The 21,695-nt window shown below is 36.1% G+C and overlaps 1 protein-coding gene across 2 annotated transcripts in view; it reads left to right on the top strand.

Moving 5' to 3' along the window:
• Positions 1-9,103: 9,103 nt before the first annotated feature.
• The window catches only part of LOC118196697 (arylsulfatase B-like), a 53,707-nt gene continuing 41,115 nt past the window's right edge, over positions 9,104-21,695 (top strand). For both annotated transcript variants that reach the window (XM_035368150.2, XM_035368149.2), the window contains exon 1: positions 9,104-9,871. In XM_035368150.2, coding sequence (XP_035224041.1) covers positions 9,686-9,871 — 186 coding nt within the window. In that variant the 5' untranslated portion in view covers positions 9,104-9,685. The remainder of the gene's footprint in view (positions 9,872-21,695) is intronic.

The raw sequence follows: 21,695 nt of genomic DNA, 5'->3' as shown, positions 1-21,695 counted from the left end.
TATGCAGACGACACGGCGATAATGACACAAAATGCGTCCCTGGTCACAGTCGTACAGTCACTACAAAATCACATCCAAGCACTAGGGACCTGGCTAAACAAATGAAAAATTCAGATCAATGTGAAGAAATCTGAAGCTGTGCTGTTCACCTACAAAACGAAACTGGATCTCAACATCAGAATGTGCAATACAGTTATTCCATATGCAAGTCAAATATCGTGAGTCAAAAATCTTTAGATCAACGACTCACATTATCTCCAAACATCACATAAATGTATTCCAAGTTTCGGGATACTAAAGCTCAAATCACTCCTAAATTGCTTGAAACACCGTTCTCTTTTTAGAACCTAAATTACTTATTGACAAGACCATGTTGTGGCCCATTATTTCCTAAGCCTGTCCCATCTGGGGATATGCCTGTAAAACTCATCTGTGTAAAATTGCAGAAACTTCTTCAAAATATCACATTAAGGCAAATTTATAAATGAAGATGGCTTATTAGAAACCTTGCCCTTCAAGATGAATTTTGTATCCACCTTATTAATATTCACATGGTCAAAATTGCCAAAGGATTTTACAGAAATATTATCAAGGTTGATAATAATTCTATATCCTTTATGGACTACAACTATATGAATCCAAATAATTACCGTATTAATGAATATAACGTAAACTTTTCTTAACGTTCATTATGATATTTTTCTCTTTATTGTATTTATAAATAAAGTAAAATAAGGCCTTAGCTTTAAAATTAATTTCTGAATCTACCCCTTTCCTCACATTACTCGGCCATCCCCACAAAACGTTTGGTTTTACCGAAAATCCCTCCAGCCAATTGCCTGCATTGCTATGATGTATGATACTCATTTAGGTAACAACTCATTTCTCGCCTTTTTGGCGATAAAGGTAGACCTCACATGAGATAAAACGTCTTGAATTCTGCCACTTGCAGTAAGAATGAAAAATTAACTTAAGGTTTCAAAGTAACATAAAGTTTTACTTATCTTTGTGATACTCAGACATCCTTTTTTCTGCCCAGTCTTGGAAAGTGGCGAAGACTACGGTTTGGTTTATCTTCCTTCTTGTGCGGGTTCGCCCTTCGATTCCTTCCTCGATGAGCTTTCTTTTTCTTCCAGTGCGGTCACCCTTGAAGACCTTCTTTCTAGCCTCTGCCTGTGGTCTCGGCCGTTTGATGGCAGCTGGTCTTGGCAGAACCAGGACAACTCTCTCTCGTTCCTGCTTGGATCTCGTTGCTGGCTGTTCAAATTTTCCTTGTTTCTTTGCCTCCGCAGCTGGTGTTCCTTTTTCAATTCGTCGACATTTGCTGCGTAGACTCCTATCCGATGGGTAGATCTTCCGTTTGGGAGCCGGGTTATAGTTGCCGTCATTTCTCCTGTCTCTATTTGCATTCGTCGTACTTCTCCCTTCTTCATTCTGGGGGTGGTCGTGCTCTCTCTTTTCTGGTCGGTGGAACGGCTTCTTTTTCTTGTTACCTTCAATTTTCCAACGGGGAAACTTTCTTTTCAATTGCTCCTGCCTCCTAATGGCTTGCCCTTGTGATTGTCGTTGTTCCACCTCTGGAGCTTGTGCCTGCAGTGTCTGCCGTGCCGGATCCTGCAAAAGATCTTTAAACATTGACATTTTATTACGATTATAGAATGGTTTTATCTGGTCAATGTTTGCGGTGCAGGTTTCACCATTCCTGGCTTTTAACACTACTACAGCCTGAGTTATTTTTTCTATGACATATGGTCCTTCAAATCGTGGAAAAAACTTGGCAGTTTTATCTTCTGGTGCTGAAGAAAGTGAATGCTTAATTTTTAACACTTCATCTCCTACTTTAAAAGATACTCCCCGTCGTTTCATATCATAATAAAGCTTCTGTTTTCTCTGTGCTACTTCAGTGTTCTTTTTTGCTTCTTTAATTAATTTTTCTATATTACCCAGTTTAAATTCTGGGGCTCTTTGTTGAACATAAAATAATTTATCTAACGGCGTTATAATCTTTCTGCCTAAAAATAACTCAGCAGGAGTTTTGCCCGTCGTATCATGTTTTGCGGTCCTAAGGGCGAAAGCTAATTCATTGACATAGTTATCCCAGCTTTTATGAAAATTTTTAACATAGCTACGGATAATTTTCACTATATTTCTATTGACCCGTTCCGCTATATTTGATTGCGGCCGATACGGGACCATTTTTAAATGACGTATGCCCAGTTTTTGGCACATGTCTTCAAATACATTACTTACAAATTGAGGACCATTATCCGATATAACTATTAGGGGCGCCCCGTATTTTAAAATATATTTATTTAAAATAGAATCAGTAACTAATTTCGCGGAGGCTCGTTTTAAGGGAACAATTTCGGTCCATTTACTAAAATGATCAACCATAACAAGGAGATAGCGACTTTTATTTAACTGACTTTTTGGGAAAGGGCCCAATAAATCGATGCCAATTATTTCATTTGGAAATTCGGATTTAATACTATTTAGAAACCCGGCCGGGCGGAAATTAATATAATTAACTGTTTGACATGTTGGGCAGGACTGGACATACGCCCTTGTTAACTTTTGCAGCTCAGGAAAATAAACTGCCTCGCGTACGCGTTGGATGGTTTTTCGAATACCAGCATGAGAAGCTAATGGGGAGTCGTGTATCTCCTGCAGTATATTTAATCTAAGACTGGCTGGGATAACAGGTCGAAATTCGTTGTTGGAATTCGTAGTTTTTGTATAAAATAATAGACCATCTATTAGTTCGTAATGGGCCGCCCTATTTCTTATCGCCACAATATCTTGGTGGCTAAAATTTTCAGGATCCTTTAAATACTCATAAATGCTTTTAAATTCAGGATCCTTACCCAGTTCGGTTATTACAGTTTCTCGGGAATGTATCGTACATGCTGTGAGCATTCTCACCTTTACAGTATTACATTCTTCATCTATTTTAATTCTGGATAGGGCATCTGCTACGATATTTTCCTTTCCGGGGGTGTGCTTGATTACCAGATTATACTCTTGTAACTTGAGTGCCCATCTTATTAACCTTGGGGATAAGTTTTTCCCTGAGTACAATCTAGTTACCGCCGCATGATCAGAATACACTGTTATTGGCGCCCTTCCAAAATTGACTCGGAACTTTTGCACCGCTAACAGAACTGCAAGTGCCTCTCTCTCAGTCGTAGAATAATTTCTTTGTGTTTGATTTAAAGTTCGACTAAAAAATGCCACGGGCTGCTGATTTTGCGAAAGTACCGCTCCTACCGCATAATCCGAAGCATCCGCTGAAATTTCTAAATTCTCATCATTTTCAGGAAATTTCAAAACAGGGGCTTGCGTTAATGCTTGTTTTAAGTTTTCGAAAGCACTATTGGCTTCCGCCGTCCACGAGAATCTTGCCTTTTTCCTTTTTAATTTTAACAATGGCTCAGCGATAGCTGCAAAATCTTTTATAAAGGACCTATAATATGAACAAAGTCCTAGAAAAGAAGAGAGCTTCTTCGCCGTGTTTGGAGTCGGATACTTTTGCACAACGATTATTTTTGATTTGTATGTCTCGATTCCTTTCTGAGATATTTTGTAACCTAAGTATTTTAATTCAGGGGCTGCAAATTGTACTTTTCGACATTAACTTTTAGACCGGCCTCATTTAATAATGAAAACACCTGTCTTAAATCCTGTACATGTTGGTCGAGAATATCACTAGTAATAATGATATCGTCTAAATAGATAAATGTGGACTTTCCAATAGGCCTTAGCACAATGTCCATACATCGCTGAAATGTTGTCGGTGCCCCTGAAAGGCCAAACGGCATACGCAGGAAGGCATAAGTGCCAGAATTGGTTATAAAAGCAGTCTTAGGCACATCTTCCGGTTTAATCCCTATTTGAAAATAACCAGTCGTTAAGTCTAAAATAGTCATATATTTGGTAGAAGTTATGTTCCTTAAAATTTCTTCAATAATAGGTAACGGATATACCGGATATTTAGTCATGGAGTTTAATTTACGACAGTCAATTGCAAAACGCCACCTTTTCGGATGTGTTACCGGATAGTCATTACTTTTCTTACATAACACAACCGGGCTAGCATAACTACTTGAGATGGGCGTTATGATCTTTTTACGTAACATATCTCGAATGTGCCACTCTATAATTTTTTCTTTATTCTTATCATATCGGTATGGTTTGTGGCGAACTGGCAGTGAATCTCCGGTGTTGATACTATGGTTAGTAACTTGAGTAAATCCGGGAATGTCACTAAATAACGAAGCAAATTCACTTACCACTTGTCGAATTTTTTGTTGCTCTTCCTTAGGCAGGTGGTCGAGGTTTAATGTCGGTGGTTCTGTTTTTTCTTCTCGAACTGGTTTCAGCGTCAGCTTAAGGGACGCTTCGTTAAAATCCAGCGTTGCTTCTGCCTCTGAAAGAAAATCTATCCCTAAAATGACATGTGCTTGCAAATTCTTTACGATAAAAAACATAATCTTTACTTGCTCGTCCTTGATACGAATGTATAACGGTAATTTACCTATGCACTTGCATCTTTCTCCTTGCGCAGCTAACACTGTCGTATTATCCGAATTATATATGCGGTATTTACTTAAATACTTCCTAAAAAAATCTTCTGCCACACAGGAACACTGCACGCCTGTATCCAGGAGTGCGGTGGCTGGGATGTTATTCACCAACACTTCAATCTTTGGAAGAGTCAAATTTTTCACCATCACTGAATTTAACTTGAAGGAAGAGGGGTTTTCTTGGCCTTCGGATTTCCGCACCCTCCCGTCAGCAGAAATCCGTTTTAGTTTAAATCGTGTTTCTTCCTTTCCATGCCTTCCTTCATTTTCCGCTGGCCTTCAGACTTTTTTTCTGGCTTACTATTGAACTGTCGACGTTCGCCGGTTGTTTTTGGATACTCGGGTTTCCTTGCCCACTGATTCGCTTTGCTTCCGTAGCCGTGTTCTTGACTTTGCTGTGGTCTTGGCGCACCAAATTGGCTTCGTTGCTCATACTGGCGTCTTCTTTCAATGTCCGCCGTTCTTCTACTTTCAAACTGGATTGCTAGCTCAAATAACTATTCCAGTTTAGTCGGATTTCTTAATTCAATAAAGTCTTGTACTTGGGGAAGTAACCTCGGCAAAATTACTTGAATTATCTCAGGATCCGGACGGTTTCCATACAAGAGTTTGAAGACGTGAATTTTTCTTAAAATAAAGCTTGAGAGATTTTCAATTTGTTTCTGGTAGATGCTGAAGAGTTCCGTTTCTAATCTTGCACGATCTCTTACGACAGGGAAGGCTTTTACTAAGGCAGTCTTAAAATTTTCGTAAGTATCGTGGGACTTCCCGCTTGACCCAAGAGGCTTCTGCCTATACATTTGAACCAATTAAGCGCTTGGCCCCTCAAAGCGCTGGTAGCTAAGGTGACTTTCTGGAACTCATGTACTGGATACAGCATGAAGTGGTCATCCAATTTTCCCAAAAAACTGGTTACCGGTGAGTTTCTATTAAATGTTGCTTCTGGTTTCATCGATGCGCGCATGGTCTGGACGATGTAACCAAATCCTTCCAGGGCGGCAGCTGCCATTTCTGGATTCTGAGCCGCATCTGCAGGCAGCACAGGTTCTTCTTGAAACTCGACCATGGTTATTCTTCTTCGTTGGGCGCCACTATCAGGTTCTGTGTTCCTCCTTACTTGCTTTGGGAACATTAACTGTCCTGACTCGGAACAGGGAGCTTACAAAAGCTATGTTCAATACATTTGGGAAGTAGACAATACACACAGGAAGGGTATACGAAACCCTTTATTTTTCTCTCTTTACAATGATTTCCGGAACTTCGGAATACAGAGAACAACCACTTGTAGTCTGAACGTAAGAATATAAAAAATATTAACTAAAAATCTAACTAAACTAACTTTGGATTAATAAACAAGTGCCTAACTCCAAGATTGGCCGTATATTAACAAAAAGCCGTATGTAGTACAGAGAAATGCTAACACTACGATACGTTTAAAATTATCAAGAGGATTAAACCTCTGGCCTTGAAGGCAACCAGCAAGCGAGTAAAACTACTATGGCAAGCGGCCTGCTTCTAATAGCTCCTTCCTCTCTCTTGCTTAGCAAAAAGCCACAACTTAAGTACTCGGCGTTCGGAAGACAAATTTGCATAAATAAGTTAAAAGCTTTTAATTCTGGCCAGAAGTAGAAAATAAGAAGTGATAGTAAAGATTTAACATAAAATAAACGTTAGTAAAACTTAAGATCCTTACAAGTCTTCCCAAGATAAAGTTAACAAGCCTAGGTGCATGCTTCGGTGAAAGTTAGTTCACCTGTATCTGTAATGTAGATAAAGTCCAGTATTCCTTAGAAAGTCCTCCAGAAAGGCATACATCCTCATAGGCACATAGCCTCACATGCTTCAAATAAGTCAAACCGTTTCAACTCGTGTACTTTCCTGCCAATGGCACATTATTATCCTCCCCACATTATCGAAAATGATCGTTATCGTGGAGTCCTTGTTTAGGATGACGTCGTTTCGTATTACTTATAGGATGACGTCGCTTCGTATTACTTATACCACTTCATATGCACTATCGCCGTATAGTAGTAGCTGAAGGTTATTGGGGAATAACTCTTCTGCATCAGTAGATGAGGATTTTAAGAAATGTATTTCGTTCTGGGTTCCATTTAACGGATGATAATGCATGTTCTCACGACACTAACTTATTTCAGTAGTTCATGAAATATGATTATATAACACATATGGACTGTACCTCCTACTTATAGGACCTAAATCTCACTGAATATGCATGGAAAACTCTTGGCTGCATGTGTTCCCCCTCTTTTGTTTTGTCGACCAAGTGACTATAAACTTCTGTTTTCTGCTTTATATTGTTTTCACATATTATAGTCATTCGTTTAGTCTATGTGTTCCTGTAATTGAATGAAGCAAAACTATCCCAGAAAACACATAGTTTAAGTAATGGACATGAAATAAATAATATTTGTTAAGATTTGAAATTTTTCTCTATTTTTCATTCATTTTTTGTGGAACACCTTAATAGATGTACTGTATGTATTCACAATAAAATGAAGTATGTCAATTTAATATGTTCATTTACATTTCTCTATCTTCGACTCAAAGTAACGTAGAACTTTGAAATAAGAAGTTAATGCTAAGACTTTCCCATAGATCGATTCCAATGCGGTCGATTGTGTTACTTACTTCTGAGTATTGGAAAAGGGCTAAACTAAAAACCCCTTCTCTCATTTATATAATTAAAGACGAAATAGATTTTTATAATCACCCAGTAAGATTTAGAAGGTGCTATCGCTTCACAGGCACTCATTCAGGTAATACGAGAGCGTGGTCAACGTCTTTGGAGCGCAAAACATGGCCTGCTTGTGACCAGGGTGAGGTCAAGTTCCACTCGAGTTCGAAGCCTAATATTGACATCATAGTATATTCGTGTAGGTATTAGGAGATATTGATATTTGGTGTCCAAGAGATATCCTGCTCGTTTTCAATGATGAAGCTAATATTAAGAAATAAAGGTATTTAATTTACATGATACCTAGTTTTAATCATGTAATTATTAAGAGGGAATTTGCAAGATTAAAACGCATTATTTTATGGATGTATTTGTAAAGAAACAATTTAATAATTACATGTTTGGAAGGAATTTAAATTTCCCTTGAGAAACCAATTCAAAGTACCAGTTTTCCTTTTTTTCTGATAACATTCAAAAGAAACATGCGAAATACTGCCAAAGAAGGACTTCTCTAATTTCTTTCAAAATAATGAAAATCTTAGAAATGAACCACAAATATTATTTATTTTCGGAGAGCTGTGCATACAACTACCTTAAACTAAGTACTTTATCTCATACTTATTTGCTTGGGCTGATAATTTCTGGCATTGATTAAAATTGAAAAATGGGGAGTGATCTACTGCTGACGTTTGATACATATTGCTGTCACAATCTGTGAATGGGTAGTATATGTAGAGAGGACTAATATTCTGCTGTACAAAATTTGTAGTCTGTTAAGTTTTTCGAAACCAGAAAAGATGAAAAATCAGCTGTGACCTCACTCGCATCGATTCGAACCACGCGTCCCCTAATCTCCTTCGAGTAGCTAGACATTCTAATACTATCGTACCATGCATCAGGTAATGCGATAAGTCTTTACGTTCTCGTTCCCTTAAATGGCAACTAGAGAGAGGCACGAGACCTTATCCAACAAATCCAAGTGGTCACGAACTTTTGTCGACAATACTTTTATTTCGAGCGTGATTGTGAAGATATTTCGCACATCTTGTATGAGGAAATAGGAAAATTCAAGCATGTCCTCGCTTGAATTCAAGCCACAGACCTTCCGATTTGCTAGCTATACGTGCCACGGGCTTATACCAAGATAGCACGCATGGGGGAGGTCTATTACTGCTTAGGAGCTTATCAGCTATGACTGATAACATGCAAGTAAATAGATTTACATCATTAATTTAGAAATCAAACAACAAACATCACACTTTTACATCACACTAGTATATTTAATTGCGTATATGAAGTTTGCTTGACGTATTCAGTATAAATTTATTTGAAACGTGCAGTTTGTTAAAATTTGTTCGAAACGCTGTGGTTTATTCAATACATTTTGAAGCATCTGTTCATGCCTTTTGAAACTGCTAATACTTTACATGTTTCGAGTAGAAGAAATAAAGAATTAGAAAACATAAATTTTACAACGTAGATTTTACAACGAGATATTAAACAATATCCTGCTAAAATTGTAACTGCTTTTAATTTTCTGTGTGCTACATTTTCATATGAGGCTTAATTTTAAGAATACTTGTTTAAAAAAGTATTTATATTAAAATCAAAATGATGAGCTGAGTATTTTATTATCAAGGGGCTAAAAATTCTGTAAGAATGGTAGTGCTGTCATATCTGAAATTACAACACAAGAACGTTTTCTTTATGTGTGTAGAGATTTTATTTCGGACAATGCGTGAGCTATCAGGCAAAATGATATCTTGCATTGTTTTATTCTTCCTACACAGGACACGAGGTTTGTAAATCATTCGGATTGTAGCAGAATGACTCCAAGTCAAAGAAAATTTTGCAGCCTTTGTCGAGAATGCATTAATATAGTGTGCATTCTTTTTTTGAATATGTCTTATGCTCCTTAGGTCTCATTCCCTATTTTTCTCGTTCATTATCCTTCAAAACGTTTGCACGTATACAGTGTGACTATCTTTATGCTGATGTGAATGGAAATTGTTTTATGACTTCACGTTTATGAAGAAAATATTTAGTAGATGAATGGAAATGAACGATGGAAAAGAATGTCTCGATGCACTGGTTTAATTAAAAAGTGATATGATGACTTAAGCTTACCAGTTTTTAAATTTTTTGGAAAATTTCCACTTTTGAAAAATCAGTAGTTGGATTATATGATATTGCTTGAAGATGATGAAATGTTTTTATAGTGAACACTCTTGCATTATTTTTGCTATGTGCTACTTAATTAAGCAGTTAATGGGGTAATGTCTGTCCTTGTTAAAAAGTTATCCAAGGTGAGCATTCATTGGAAAGAGAGCGGATACTTGCCTAAATATAACGAAATATAGATAAAAAGAGCTGCATATTTTCTCCTTCTGCCTCGTCTCAGGTCTTCATGGTGGAAAAAGCTGAAAAAGATGATGAGAGAACATCTTACCCTCTATGGTCTCGTCTTGCCGCTATGTTCTTTTCGATTGCTCTTGTTGCGATAGTTTTCACCTTATTAGCGCTCTTCACGTCTTCCGCTGTAGTTCCGAAAAGAGAAATGCCTCACATAATATTCATTTTAGCAGATGACCTGGTGAGTAATGACTCTTTTATAAATTTATGAACAATTGATTAAATAATATTTTAAAATTAGTTTTAAAAAGTAGCATTATTTAAACTGAAGTATTACATTAATAACAACCATAATAATTAGCCCGTGATATAAGTCATAGCATGAACAAAAATAATTGAAACTGAACTTATTTTTTAGACTCTGAGAGATAAATAAAACAGAAAGTCAAATTGTTTGGTCCAAATAATGACATAGATTTACGTGTTATTAAGAAACAGAAAATAAAATTTTGAGTTAAATTTTAAATTCCTTTGTTAATGACGGTACAGCCAGTGGATTATGGTTAATCTGTAATCAAGTCAATGGAAATTCAAAATGAAATGCTATTATATTACGTTTACCATACTGATTTATTTCGGATTATTACAGTAGGAACACACATATATATGAATATAGATGAAATACATAGGTATTAGAAATTGTTTGTTAATTTAAAAAGAACTGTAAGATTTATTTGCCGCTTTTTATATGTAATGGACAAGGTTTTATTCTGAATTCCAGGCTTTATAAACTATTTTTGGTATATCCAAAGTATGTGCAAGTAAAGGTTTTTATGTATTAGCATAATATTATACGTAGATATTAATTTGATCGTTATAAGCACTGCGTATTAAAAATACATGATGTTATCGTCCGGAAATTATTTTCATTCACCTATACTGCTCCAAAAATATTTGTGGTGAGGGAAAAGAAGATGAATATTTTTCATAAAAATGTCGGAAAAATATATTTACTCTAAGGTAAACTAATGAAGATTTTTACGTAGCTTATTCAGAAATAAAATGTTAAGAAGAAAAAAAATTAATTTTCATCAAAATACTATAAATTAAATTTATTTGTCTATTTTATAATATGCAAAGATAAACCAATTATATATTTGAAGAGTTATTAGCATTTATTCGTTTAAAGATAGACAAAACAGCACTCACTGGGCATATCTATTGCAATTTCTCATTGCTGGATTTAAAGATGAGTCAAACCACTTCTTTTGATGCTAATTAAGACTGAAAAACGTTCAGGCAACAGAGAATATATTCATTTGATAATAATAATACTTATAATATGCACTCTAATGTTGTAAATAATGTATTAAACTACAGTTCCGCGAGAGGGGACGTTGGGCCCAGCCAGTTAAATGTTTAGTATAACAAGCATGGAATAGAAAAAGAACGCTTATAGTTGAATCAAATTTTATATGCATTTTGCAAAATCGTATGTTTCTAATACCAGTCGGTTTTAGGACTGATAACTCAAGTAAAATATGACATTAAAGAAAATGTATTTATATGATGAGAAAGAGTGCGCTCAGAATCTTATAATATTTTGGGGGAAAAATTTGATTAGATGTTTGCATAAATTGTTATGATTACTGTGAAACGTATTTTCTCTTAATATCTTCTGTCTTTTAGTATAGAATCATTATTTTAATGAGCCAGAGTTTTAATATAGTACCTATTCTGTAAGACTGCGGCGAAAGTTATGAAATAGATTGCTATGAATAAAACATGTTTATGTTTCTATTAATTGCAATGAACATTTTGGATCGATAATACTTTCATATAAAAATACCTGGAATTCGAGAATTACAAAGCATTTTAAATAAGCATTAAGCTGATCGATTATGAAACACTAATAAGCCCCCGATTCTCCTACGAATCGAATAAGCGAACGCGTAAATCTCCCTACGGTATGAACTGCATGGGAATAAGAATAGGAGAATTAAAAAGTTCAGAAATCCAACTTTAAAGTTGTATATACATTTTTAGATTTGGCGATAAGATTAAAGGATCATTAAACGAAATTAAATAATAAATAAATAATATTAAATAGAGATTAAACAAAGGTGGATCAATTATTTTATTGCTTTAGTTTGTAAGGATTATGTTAATTTTATTAACAGTTAAATTTTGAGTTAAACTCCTTTCCTGTCCAATTCTTAACTTCAACTTACTGCTTCCGGCCAGAACGTAGTTTTAGAATCACGTCTGAATGCATAATGAGCAAGAGCGGTATTTAACCGCGAAGTTCTACTTGCTGAGTTAGAGAGAATCAGAGTTTCTGATTAGCGCGCGTCTGCCTTTTGGATACTCTCTCTCAAAGCTGTTATTACGATCGGCCGTACTCAGGCCCTTGATAGCTTCGCAGTCAATTCGCTTTAAGGGGCCAACTCGATTAGAATCTTGATAGCTTCAGCTATTTCTCTTTAAATAAGTTTTAGTTTACTTCTTAGCCTCTTAACTTCAAGCCCAAGTGTCGGCTTTTACTGTACACTTCAAGAGAGAGTTCTGTTAAATCTTATTTGAATAATAAAGGGTTATTTACCCTTCCATCTTGTTGTTTCTTGTCACACGAACTCAAGTGATTATTCGCTTAACAGTTCTTAAGATTCTTCACGTTCAACAGCAACTTATCCTTTACAAAGTGAGGAACCCTTTATTGAACTCACAATAAAAGTCGACAATTGGACTTGAACTTAAGAGGCTAAGAAGTAAACTAAAAACTAATCTAAACTAAAGAGATGTAGCTGAAGCTATCAAGATTCTAACCGAGTTAGCCCTTTAAAGCTAATTGACTGCGAAGCTATCAAGGGCCTGAGTGCGGCCGATCGTAATAACAGCTTTGAGAGAGAGAGTAGCCAAAAAGGCAGACGCACGCTAATCAGAAACTCTGATTCTCTCTAACTCTGGAAGTAGAACTTCGTGGTTAAATACCGCTCCTCCTCATTATGTATTTAGACGTGATTCTAAAACTACGTTCTGGCCGGAAGTAGTAAGTTGAAGTTAAGAACTGGACAGGAAAGGAGTTTAAATAAAAATTTAACTGTTAATAAAATTAACATAATTCATATAAGTTTACAACATAACTCAAACTTTGCACGACAATCAGCAGTAAAGTTAACAAAATAAATCAGCTCAGGAAATAAGCTAAAACTTCACTGTACTCAGTTTTTCAGGTAAAAGTATTATTAAACATTATTAAATAGGAACGTACATATAATACATACGTACAATACTTTAAGCTAAATAAAAACTTCTGAGGGGGGGGGAACGCTTTTGCTAATATAATAATAAATCGCAGCACTATCAGTTCTAAGCAATGAATACTCACGTTTTCTCATACATAAGCAAGAATTCGTCCGCGCTTTCACAGTATTCGACCATGCTTCCAGGAAAGGAGGGATCAGAATTCATTTGACCCTAATCGGCTGACTGCGTCCACGGTACACATATTCGCCTTTTTTTTATGTAAGAGAGCGAGTATAATTGATTTGATTATTTTGCATCTTGGTGTACATCAAACAGTTCTATTAAAAGAAATCGTACTTCACTACGTTTTCTGCAGTTGCTTAAAATAAATTTATTATATTTTTTCGAGTTTAAGAGAACAAACTTATTACTATATAAACGTCTATAAAATAGGGTGAGTCTTAGATTCGGTAATATGTCAGAATCTCAGTTCCCCTTCCGCGCATTTGTCCACCTTTTGCGCAGGCCATCCATTATTCCCCCCCCCCCTCAGTTTACTCTTTTAGAGAACGTTGCATTGCCAATGATCCTGTCGTCACAGAAGATGATATTGTTACGAATTTTGTATACATGTAAATAATTCTGGTGAAATTATATGTAAACTGTAGTATCTTTTGTATAATGTAGCATGAAAGGCCTCAAAAGTCGAACTCGCCGGAAAAACAGGGTTACAGGGATAAATCCATTTAAAATTGAAGTAAATGGCTATTGGCGAGATAGCGTCAAGCTGGAGATGGTTTTGGCGACTAATTTTTGTCTCCAAATTTTGAAATAAATCGTCAAAAGTCACCAAATGAGGCTACCATTTGGCGACATTGTTGTCCTATACCTACGCAATTGTAACTGGCCCGATTCCTATGCAACTGTAACTGTATGTGACCCTATGTATCTGTAACTGCGTATGCTCTTCAGAAATTTCGAGAAATCAAAGATACTGGAATTTCTTGGCGGACAGGGAAAAACTGTATAAGAGAGAGCATCAGTTTAGAATAAGTTTAGAGTTGAGTTCAGAATTTAGCTCAGAGTTTTGAGAGTACTGAGAGATCAATGTGCGAGCTTAACGCTTTTTGATATGCAGTACATTGTCTTGTGTCTGTTCAACATTCACATTCTTAGTATTTTGAAGTGATAACTAATGATTGTGCTCTGTCATACTGAGAAGAACTCTAGAAATGCTTTTGTGTTATAAGTTCCAGAGTTGTGAAGTGCTCTATTTTTTCAAATAAATTTCATCAAGCTTTTGTCGGTTCTGTCTGCATTCAATCCATTACGAACCCCTTATGCACATAACAATATATTAAAGTCGGCTCAGAAGAATCGGACACTGAATATGAAATAGACTTTGGTTAAGATGCATGATAAGACGACAAAGAAGAATCAGATTTAGTGTTAATTTAGAACGAAATAATGTGCATGATAACACGCGTAATAATAAACAGGTACTACTTTTGTTAACAACATCAAGTTACCTTTGCAGTAAACAACTTTATTAGTTGGAGTTTAGCGCTGTATTTGATTTTCCTAAACAATGTCCGCCCCTTTTGGAGTATTGAAATTAAGGGGCTTTAGGATTGATAGAGTTTTAGAGTCGAATCGATACAGTATATGTTTTTTAAAATCTTATTGCATTTAAATTTTTGAACAGATATTTCAATTTTCATAAGCTCAAGACCTATAAAACTCTCTTTATGAGCTAGAAAAACTAGTTCGTACTGTTGGCGAGCATTTGTCAGTCTCCTCATCCTTTCGTTCATAATAGCACTTGATCTGGTCTACATTTGCTTTCGCCCACTGAACATTTTAGCCTTTCAAAAATATCACCGTTTTCCTTATTCGCTCAATTAAAAATGGGCCTTCGAACTTATAACAAAACTTTCCAGCATTTCCTTCTGGTGCACACGAGACACGATTTTTCGAGATGGCCTGAATTTGGCGCATCATGCAATTTCTGTAAAATATTTAATCTAAAACTCTCTGGGATAACCGGTTTTAATTCATTATTGTTATCTATCACTTTAGAGTAGAACAAGAGATTGTCAATAATTTCTCATTTTGCAGCTCTGTTCCTAATACCCATGTTATCATGGTGTTAAAAATGATCGAGTTCTTTGAAATATTTTGAAATTCCTAATCTGTTTTTTGTTCTGAGATAATTATTTCTTATGAATCTAAAATTTTTGAAGTTAACATGGAACATTTCACTTATTTCCCATTATCCTCTTATTTAATTCATGACAGAGCATCAGCTACAACATTTTCTTTCCCGGAGTCTGTTTATTATTTAATTATATTCTTGAAACTTCAGAGCCTATCATATGAGGATGATAGATTCTTCCCAGAATACAAACAATGACCTCATGGTCCATATGCGCGGTAACCGGCGCTTTTCCAAAATAAACTCGAAATTTCTGTGCCAATAGTAGGACTGCTAAAGTTTCTTTCTCGGCAGCGGTATAACTTCTTTGAGATGGACTAACTGTTTTGTTAAAATACGCAGCCGGCTGTCCATCTTGCATAAACATGCTCCTACGGCGAAATCCAAAGCATCTGTGGAGATTTCTAATTTACCACCGACATCAGGAAATTTCAGTAGTAGAGCTTAAATTAACGCCGCTTAAAGTCTTTCAAACACCGTGTTTCCTCTCCGATCAAGTGACTTTCTTCTTTTTAATTTTAATGATTTTAAATTTAATAATAATAATTTTTAACTTAATTCCTTCTTAATAAATTTAATTAATAGGGGCTTTGCTACGAGAGCAAAATCTTTGATGAAAGTCCTACAACAGGAGCACAAGCCCAAAAGTGAGGCCAATTTCCTTGCTGCATTAGTTGGCGGATAATTTTTATTGTTGCGATTTTAAAATCTTCCGTTTCAGTTCCCCTCTGAGATACGATATAAACCAGGTATCGAAGTTCTTTTGCAGCGAATACATATTTTGCTGCATTAACGTTTAAACCTGCTGCTTTAAGAAGCGAAAAAACTTCGCGTAAGTTCCGAATGTGTTCATCAATTTTGTAGCTAGTGACTATTATGTCATCTAAGTAAATAAAAGTAGATTTTCTAGGCACGCCGGACGAAGGACCTCCGTCCCAGGTCCTCATTATGTGGGACCCATTCAGAGTTTGGGGTATCGTACGTCCGTGGGACCTTGTTCTCGAAGGCGCAACCCTCGCAGTCTCCGCCCGGCTTTTACGAAGCATTGGGCAGTACGTTAACGTTGCAAAAGAATTACGTTATCACCTTGCCGCTGGGCACCCCACCATTGGCAAAAACACATTGTAAAAAGGTGCACTGTGCGCTTTGTCAGTCCCCGCCACGATAACTGAATGGGGTCAAACTCCCGGGAACTTAGTGGACAAAATGTACTATATAGCTCCACCACAGCCGGAGGAACAGACACGACAGTACCAGTACGGTCCCTGCCAAGCCTGAACCAACCTGAGTACAATACTCGGGCTCTAGTACTGTGAAATCAAATTATATACCCCCGTGGTTGAGACTGCCTAGGTACAGATCCTAACCAGTATTTTTCTAGAACAGGTATAATCATAGCTCGTTGAAACGCGGCGGGTGCTCCGAATAGGCCAAACAGCATTCTAAGAAAGGCACAAACTCCTGATTTGGCATTAAATACGGTTTTCAGTAAATTTTCTGGTGGCCCCAGCACTTATTAGTAAGAAGTTAATTAGTAATTAATTAAAAAATTAGTAAGAAGACGTTTAAGTAAAAATCCAAATCATAATAACTAGTTAGTTTAAAATAATAATCTTACATATTTTGTATGGAAGTAGTTCTTTTGGAGCGAGGTATGTTCTCGCTTTAAAAAAGAAGTTTCTTAGAATTTTATTTTAATACTAATGCTAGAAAGAGAGTAATCCGAAAAAACATGGGACATTTCCCTCTAAAATTACGGATCCATATCGTAATAATAGTTTGCTACCTTAAAAAAGAAGACAGAAGAAGCAAAATACAAAAATAATTGCTGCACTAGTTGATACATTAAAATTTTAAAGTTTTCTGACATACCAGGCTATTCATCATTACAAATGAGAAAAAAAAGAGAGGCAAATATGTATCAGTATAATTTTTCTAAAATTGCAGAATGTCAAATTATGTATCTCTTGTGTATAGTGGTCAGCGCATCAACCTAGCAGCTGGAGGGACTCGAGTTCGACTTCTGGAGAGAGTATTTTTTGAAGAGTATTTTTTTTAATGTGTACGATAATACATAACCACCCCGATTTTATCTTCTTTCCTTCAGTCATCTTAAAAGTATGGGGAAAGTGATATAAGAAACTGAAATCTACTTCTCATGTATAAACCCATATGTTATGAGCGGTAGTCACTTCCAGTTAGCAATTGAAAGGTTTCGGTTTAGGTTCCTGGGGAGACACGGTTGGTTGTAGAAGATTCCTGCTCATAAGAATTTTAATGATTTTATTAAATTATGTAAATGTGTATGATTATATGCATACAGTTCCTGTAACGAAAAATACCAAAAAATATCAGAACTACGCCGAGACTACCCGTCAACGGTTGTTCTGCACAGGTTCTTAATATACGTATATAAACCTTAATAATAATTAGACACAGTGAGTCTACTATTAGAATATCTGTTTACAATTTCAATATTTATAGAAAAAGAAATAAATCTTATCTACTTGAATTCTGCACATGCTTCTTGACGAATAAACACTTTTATTCATACTCGACATCAGCATTTTCATAGTTTCTTTGAAGTAAAGCAGAACTAGGATATTATTCAATAAACAGAACAAAAATACAGTATATGTAATTGAATTCAATTCATATCAACATTAAATTCATAGAACACTTCTATCATTAAGCAAACACGGATCAGAACGTGCATGGCAACGCCAAAAACTGATGCCATCCACAAAAAAAAAAAAAAAAAAAAAAAAAAAAAAAAAAGATACATAAAACTTGCGTCATTAAAACATTAATAGTCTCGTGTTCGTTCAATAAAGCTATTCATGAAACTGTCTCGTGGATATCTTCCGAAGTTTATTGACGGCATTACGTAACATCCTCCCACCTTGATTTGCCACCTTCGAGGTAAATCAACAAAGTTCGAAAGTTCAATAGCCCAGTCTCTTAGGTATCTTGATTACTCTGCCGCTTCTTGACGTCCGAGGAGCTGCTGAAATATCCTTGTGAATTGGAATGTCATTCTGTGATGTTGCTGGTGGGTCATTAGTAGGATGTTGATCTGGTATAATGGGATCCCCAGAAGAAATAACTTTTATAGGGTAAATCTTTTGGACTGGACGAACGAGATGACCAAGTGGAGTTTTGACTTTGACGACTCTCACATGGCCGTCTCTCCCTGGATACAGTTCTTCAATCACTGCAAGTGGCCAATTAAGTCTCTTCTGGTTTTCAGAACCAACAAGGACCACTTCTCTAACTTTGAAAATTTTGTCAGATATGCCAGCTTTTTGCACCAACTGACCTAAGTATTCTTTCCGGAATTGTCGTTTGCAAAAATCAACGTCGTCAAAAATTAGCAACATTTTGAAAGTTCTTGTAGTCTCAAGGTCTGATAGATATCACGTATAAGTGAAACTAGAAATTTTTTGTATTCCTTCCTCCTTCATTAACCAATGCAAGGAAGTGTAGAAGTGAGCAGGGCATAGTGAGTGACAGAATCAGTCTCTCGTGCGAGGGAAGTGCGTCTACTAACATCTTATTTTACAGCCTGAAATCAGTTATTTTCAACGAACGTTTTGCCATTGGAGTTCCTTACAGATATGATGAGTTTCAAAGCGAATAGTAGAGGGTTTATTTCTGTTTATCCTCGGAAAAGTGGTCAGCGGCGTCTTTGATTTTGAAGTTATTTACTTGTGGTGTCTTTGCGCTATTTCAGTATTTTTTAATTTTATATAATTTAAGCACTTATCTAGCACCAGCACTAGAAGCACTTATCAATGTGTTAGACAGAAATGTTCAAATTACTTTCTTCGCGGATTACTGAATATTTCATAGAGCGTGCCTTGTATGCATATACTGCTTTTGATACTAAGAGACTCATATATTCCGCTAATTATTCACAGCTCACTCTAAATGCAACAATATATTGATGAGAGAAAGTATAGTAAGATCACATATATTAATTTTTTTCCTGAAGAAAATAGGAAAACGCGAAATGAATAGAGAAATAGAAAACTAGTTATAACAAATTTGGTATCAGCACGCTAATGAAACAATCCAGAGCAAACCAAACACCATTAGTATTGTGTTAGTTTTAGTGACGAAAGTCGATTTTGAGAATTCGAAGATGTTTCAGAAATCGAGCTAAACATTATGGAGCGAAACGGTCTTATCTGGATCGTAAAGAATCCTAAAGCCTATTATTATGGGTAAGCTAATTTTTCATGGTACTTGGAATGAAAAGAAGATTGAGGTCATCAAGTAATTAAAATAAATTTACAAAAAGGGCATGTCATGAGAAAAACGTATATCCATTTGGGAAGGAGCAGCAACTTAACAGGCTAGTGACACATATTTTAGCAATAATTGACATAATTCATAGACGAAGAAAGGCGATGCGTAGTTTTTTTTTTTTTTTTTTTTAACATTTGATGTATTTACCTTGGTCCAGATTTATGGCTTACATTTTAATTTCAAATAGATAGCTTAAATGTTAACATTCTTCTCTAACCGAATAACTTTCTAGTCATGAATTTCATTTAAACTATTTACATTATTATCGTAAGGATTAAAAGATCGCTTTCAAACCACCAGCCAGTGAAAGATTCGTTGACTGAAATGCGATAATAGATACTGACAATAAAATATTAAATTACGCAGTGACAAAGTAATCACGGGCTATCTGCCGCCGTAGGAACGTCTAGAAGAAGGAGTTTCTAAGGATTTGTACTCGTGTTACACATGGGTAAAGCAGCAAAATCTTCATGAAACAAGACCGCTTTCTTGATAACAAGAAAAACCGGGACGCATAATCTGTGGCTCAGTACTGTCTTACCATACGGCCATTGGTGGGCGGATTTACGCAGAAAACCGATTTATTGTACGCATGAAAGAATTGATTAAAGTAACGAAACCAAAGCCAGCTTACCGCGATTTTAAAGGATAAAAATTGGCCTATTTTCCATATAATTTTTCCTGGAGATTTATATTTGAAATGTAAAAGTTTTCCTTCCTTTTCCTTTAAGAGCAAAATTTGATATTGCTCACGAACAGCATTTGCTGTAATAATTCACATATTCCAGCACTTCTAAAAACTGAGTTTCCAGCTTTTTCGAGAACACTAGAGGACTATAAAAAACAGGAAATCGGGAAAATGCCTATCTAAATAATGGATAAATTTTGATTAATGTATTTTTAATTCACATTTCAATTGCAGCAAATGTAAAAAATGCATTACATGTTACTCGGGGATCCGTGCTAAAGCTATATACACCGAAGTGCTAAAGATGCTGGTACAGATGAGTCTACGCAGAACACAGAGTAACGTTACCTAAGGACATCACCGTTTGCGCCACTGTGAATATTAATTGATAGACCTCTGTGGAAGCTTCTAGAGCTTCTTCGTCTGAAAATGATACGTTTTACGATTTAATCCATTTTAATGCTGTCTAATTGTTGAAACTCATGTGATGGTTCATAAACTTTCGAAGATACAGGCAAAAATCGAATTTTCTCGTATATCTATTTTAAAAGCATACCACAACTGCATGATTTCTAGCAAAATTTTGAGTATACGAGATGAAAAGATACCGGAAGAATATGACCAGTGTAAGCTGGCATTTCACGCGGTAATGGTATAAAAGTCTCTCAAGTAACATTTGAATTCAGTGCTGGGGATTGGAAAAACTGTGAAACGCGTGAGTAACTGTGGAATGGTTTCATGAACATGTGGGATTCATGAGTCGACATACAACCAGAATCCCAGGTGAATGCAGGACTAAAACTACGCACCTCTCCTCGAGTTGACAATTCGGATACTGGCCACTTGGTACTGGAAGCTAGTAACACAGTCTGACCAGTCACGTTTCGAACGGTTTTGGCCAGTATCTGCGAGTTCAGAAATCGCATGAATCCGTAAATACCACATAAGTAGAAGAATATAAAAGCTGCCTTAGCTCTGTAATAACATGGAATTTAGCTGTAATTCAGTGGGACGCCTGGTACCTCTATGTTTATGTAGTCTTTGATAAATGAACGCTGTGTGCGTTTCTTGCGGTCGCTGGATGCGAGGTGTACGGTGGGATTTCACGATGCGCCTTAACAGTTATATTCTAGATCCTTTGAAAAGCTCCAGATACTCATCTCCTCAACGGTACTCGACGTTTCCTTTGTGAACTCTTATAAGGCTTGCAAATTTGAAATTTTTTTGTAAAAGGGCCAATTAGTATGGGAGCATATTATCAGTGGCCCTATGATACATCGATGGCGTACTCCATCCTTTTTACCTGTATTTGAATCTGCGTGTGTTTCTTTCTGTTGAGTTACACCAGTTTAATTCTTGCATTTATTCTTATGGGTTTGGTTTCTAGTAACAGGACAATATCTGCAGATAGAGATGTCAAATTTGGGTTAAAGAAATGTGCATCTCTGCTTAACGTATCATACTTACATGTTATTGAACTCGCCTGGGATGTTATTCACAGCGCTGTGGAAAATAGAAATCCTAGAACTACTATAAAATTATTGATACCACCTGCAGGAAGAATGGTGTTTATTTAATCACAGAATAACCCTGCATAATCTTGAG

This window comes from Stegodyphus dumicola, chromosome X1 (genome assembly GCF_044657685.1).
Source record: "Stegodyphus dumicola isolate Sdum_Otavi_A_Nest chromosome X1, ASM4465768v1".
NCBI lineage: Eukaryota > Metazoa > Arthropoda > Arachnida > Araneae > Eresidae > Stegodyphus > Stegodyphus dumicola.
The sequence above is the reverse complement of the archived record's forward strand: the minus strand, read 5'-3'. Positions and strand labels throughout refer to the sequence as shown.